At 44.8% G+C, this 3,364-nt stretch overlaps 1 protein-coding gene across 1 annotated transcript in view; it reads left to right on the top strand.

Annotated features, from left to right (window-relative positions):
- Positions 1-333: 333 nt before the first annotated feature.
- Positions 334-3,364, top strand: part of LOC307242941 (NACHT, LRR and PYD domains-containing protein 3-like) — a gene marked incomplete at both ends in the record, with an annotated part of 8,699 nt that continues 5,668 nt past the window's right edge. Inside the window, 6 exons of the mRNA XM_080017589.1 lie at positions 334-422; positions 535-651; positions 741-854; positions 1,547-1,568; positions 1,773-1,841; positions 1,980-2,211. Of these exons, the coding sequence (XP_079873715.1) occupies positions 334-422; positions 535-651; positions 741-854; positions 1,547-1,568; positions 1,773-1,841; positions 1,980-2,211 (643 nt within the window). The remainder of the gene's footprint in view (positions 423-534; positions 652-740; positions 855-1,546; positions 1,569-1,772; positions 1,842-1,979; positions 2,212-3,364) is intronic.

The following is a 3,364-nucleotide window of genomic DNA, read 5'->3' as shown; positions in this document are numbered from 1 at the left end:
TTCAGTTTGAGTTAAATGCTGTGAAACTGGAGGAGCGATGATCAATATTCATCCCTCATTCAATGTGATCAGTGAAACGTGCTGTTCGCTGCATCTGATTAGGTAGAAATACAGAGCTTGTTCTGATCACATACAAATGCAGGTATTGTTGTTATTGGTTTGAAGTGCAAAGTGTGTTGTGATGAATAACATGCAGAGCTTGTAGTAAACTCTTTCTGTTTAAATGTTTTTGGAGAACCTGTTTGGCCTGCGGGTCGGACTTTGACCACCTGTGGTTAAGTGAAACACTGTGACATCATCATGCTGCCTGAATTTAAAGGTCTGCAGTCAACTATGAATGTGTCTGAGGAGAGAGAGGAGGGGCGTCCCACCACTAAAACAACTCAGTCTGGGGAACATGGCGGCCCGAGCAAAGCTAAGAGGTAAGATGAGGATTTCAGAGCGTCTGTGACTGTTGTCCATCTCAGATCTCAGCAGTGATGTCACTACACCTTCATTAGTCTGAGGAGAAGCTCTGTGTGTGTTGTGTTGAAGCCCAGAGCAGCAGGAGAGTCCAGAGGGTCCTGCACCCAGTGGGGTCTCCATCAAGAGTGACCGGTCTATGAATATACCTTTGGTGTTTAAAGTTGGAGATCAGTCTACGGAGCAGAGGTGAGGATTTATCAAATAGTTGATCAAATACAACAGTTAAACATCCTCAAATCCTAACGTCCAGATGGTGGTTATTGTTTATCTGGTAGAATCCATCAGAAGAGAGCAGACTGTCCTGAACCCAGCTGTGTCTCCATGAAGAGTGACTGGTCAATGTTTCATCCTATTGACTTCAAAGATGGCCGCCCCTCCATGGAGAAGAGGTAGGACTTTCAAACAGATGATTGAAACAGAGGAGATGGTTGTTTTCATTCTCTACTGAGCAGAGGGAACAAGTCAGGAGGAAATGAAATGGTCAGAACCAGCGTTAAAGCACAACGTCAGTGACAGGGAGGGCTTTTGTTGGCACTTTTGAAATTATTGTGTATATCCGTGTAGTTAAGTAGAAATATATAAATTACTGCTTCAACGTTAAAAGAATGTGTAGTGCACTGAATTCAAGCTTCCAATGATATTGGATATTGATATCAACTGCTGCAACCATGCCAACCTGCCCTGATGCATTGTGGGACATGTCGTTTTAAAATGACTAATCCCGTCTGTTGCCTGGTTAGGATGAATTGTATTTTTAGTTGTATTCATGTTTTATACTTATTAAGGCATATTTCCATTTGTTAACATGTTGAATTCTGTCTATAAATATTTGTGTGGTAGGATCCAAATGTGTCAAATAAAAAGGTGTGGCTGGGGCTGCACGAGTGACCCCTCTAAACTTGAACTATTACGTCACACGACTGGTGAATCCCGCCTTGTTTTCATTGAGGGGAGTGCAACTGAGCAAACAACTGTGTTGATTGTGAACCACAGTAGAAATGGAGAGGAAAAGAAAGGTGAAAACAGCCAAGGATAGCACCGTATCAAAGGAGGTGGAGTGTGAATCTGTATTTGGGAACAGTTCTCGTGTGGTGGGTCGCTCTGTGAGTCAAAGTCCCGGGTCGTTTTTCAGTCCCATCAGAACCTTCAACCTCTGTCACATCCACGAGTGTTTTTACTACAAGACATCACCTCTAACTGTGTGTGTGTGTGTGTGTGTGTGTGTGTGTGTGTGTGTGTGTGTGTGTGTGTGTGTGTGTGTGTGTGTGTGTGTGTGTGTGTGTGTGTGTGTTCTCCACAGAGACCAGCAGAGGTCAGAGGTCACCAGTGGTCAGTCTGGACAGCAGCATCAAACAGACCTGGACTCCTTATTCCTGGTGTGTAAATGTCCAACAAGCTCCAAATGACATGAAGCAGCATGTGTTGTGGTGCTGATGGTCTCCATGCTTCCTCTTCACACCAGTGGGATGTGAATCCAGGACAGTAAAGTTCTCACTGATGTTCTTCTGTTCCAGCTGCTTGAGGACAACATGGTCACCTTTGTGAAGGAGGAGCTGAAGAGGCTCCGGAAGGTTCTGAGTCCAGATGACCCACAATGCTCAGAGAGGCAGAGGGAGGAAGAGGATGATGAGGTGGACGGTGAGGAAGAGGAGCAGAGGAGGAGCGCCAGAGAGGGAGTTGTGAACATCACACTGCACTTCCTGAGGAGGATGAAGCAGGAGGATGTGGCTGACTCTCTGCAGAGCAGTAAGAGACTGTGATTCACACATTTAAAGGAACATTCCACTCTGGTTCTCTGCTTTATTAGTACAACTGTTTCTGAGAAGAAAATGAGAGCTCTACCAGTTCTCTACATGTAGAGTTCAGAGATATATCCAGGAGACAGTCGCTAGGAGACAGTCGCTAGGACAGAGTCGCTTGGAGACGGTCACTAGGAGACAGTCGATAGGATACAGTCGCTTGGAGACAGTCGCTTGGAGACAGTCGGTAGGAGACAGCTGCCAGAAGACAGTTGCTAGGACACAGTCGCTAGGACACAGTCGCAAGGAAACAGTAGCTAGGAGACAGTTGCTAGGAGGCAGTAGGGGAGTAAGGGGTAAGGAGACAGTCGCTAGGAGACAGTCGCTAGGAGACAGTCGCTAGGAGACAGTCGCTAGGACACAGTCACTAGGAGACAATTGCTAGGAGACAGTCGGGAGTCTAAGAACTAAAACTTTAATATCGTTTCCAGTGGAATAATATATGATCAAAATTGAAGTGTAGTTTAGTTTCTTGATGGGTGTGATGTGTTGAAGAATGAAGGAGTGACCGCTGACGCTGACTTGAATAAAATAATAGTTTTATTACACAAATCAGCATCAAACCAGACTTGCCATGGATGTCCTGGGACAGACCCGAGCCAGATGGAATCTCTCCCAAGTGACGCTCAGCATTCGCTTTTAAAGCTGTACAGAGATAACATACCACATCTGGTTCCAACCCATAGGTGCCTGCTCAGCCTCTGTCCTGTCATAAGTCTAAACATTTCCTCCTCTGGTCAAGCTGGAGGAAACAACATTTCTCTCCCATAGGACCTCTGATTAGACCCATTGTTGTCTTCGCTGTTCCTATGACATCCAGGCAGTAAATCTACAGTAACATACGTTACTATTATTCCCGCACTATATCTCAGCCCTGGGAGCTCAGTGACCTATTCACCTCAAACCTTCCAGACACCTCAGAAGCAACATAGAAGGTGTCTACTTTTTTAGACTGCTAATAGTACCTTTTTAATGGGAGATTTATAGTAGTACTAGTACCTTTTAAATGGGAGATTTATAGTAGTACTAGTACCTTTTTAATGGGAGATTTATAGTAGTACTAGTACCTTTTAAATGGGAGATTTATCGTAGTACTAGTA

This window comes from Zeus faber, assembly GCF_960531495.2.
Source record: "Zeus faber genome assembly, chromosome: 17".
In the NCBI taxonomy this organism is placed as follows: domain Eukaryota; kingdom Metazoa; phylum Chordata; class Actinopteri; order Zeiformes; family Zeidae; genus Zeus; species Zeus faber.
The sequence above is the reverse complement of the archived record's forward strand: the minus strand, read 5'-3'. Positions and strand labels throughout refer to the sequence as shown.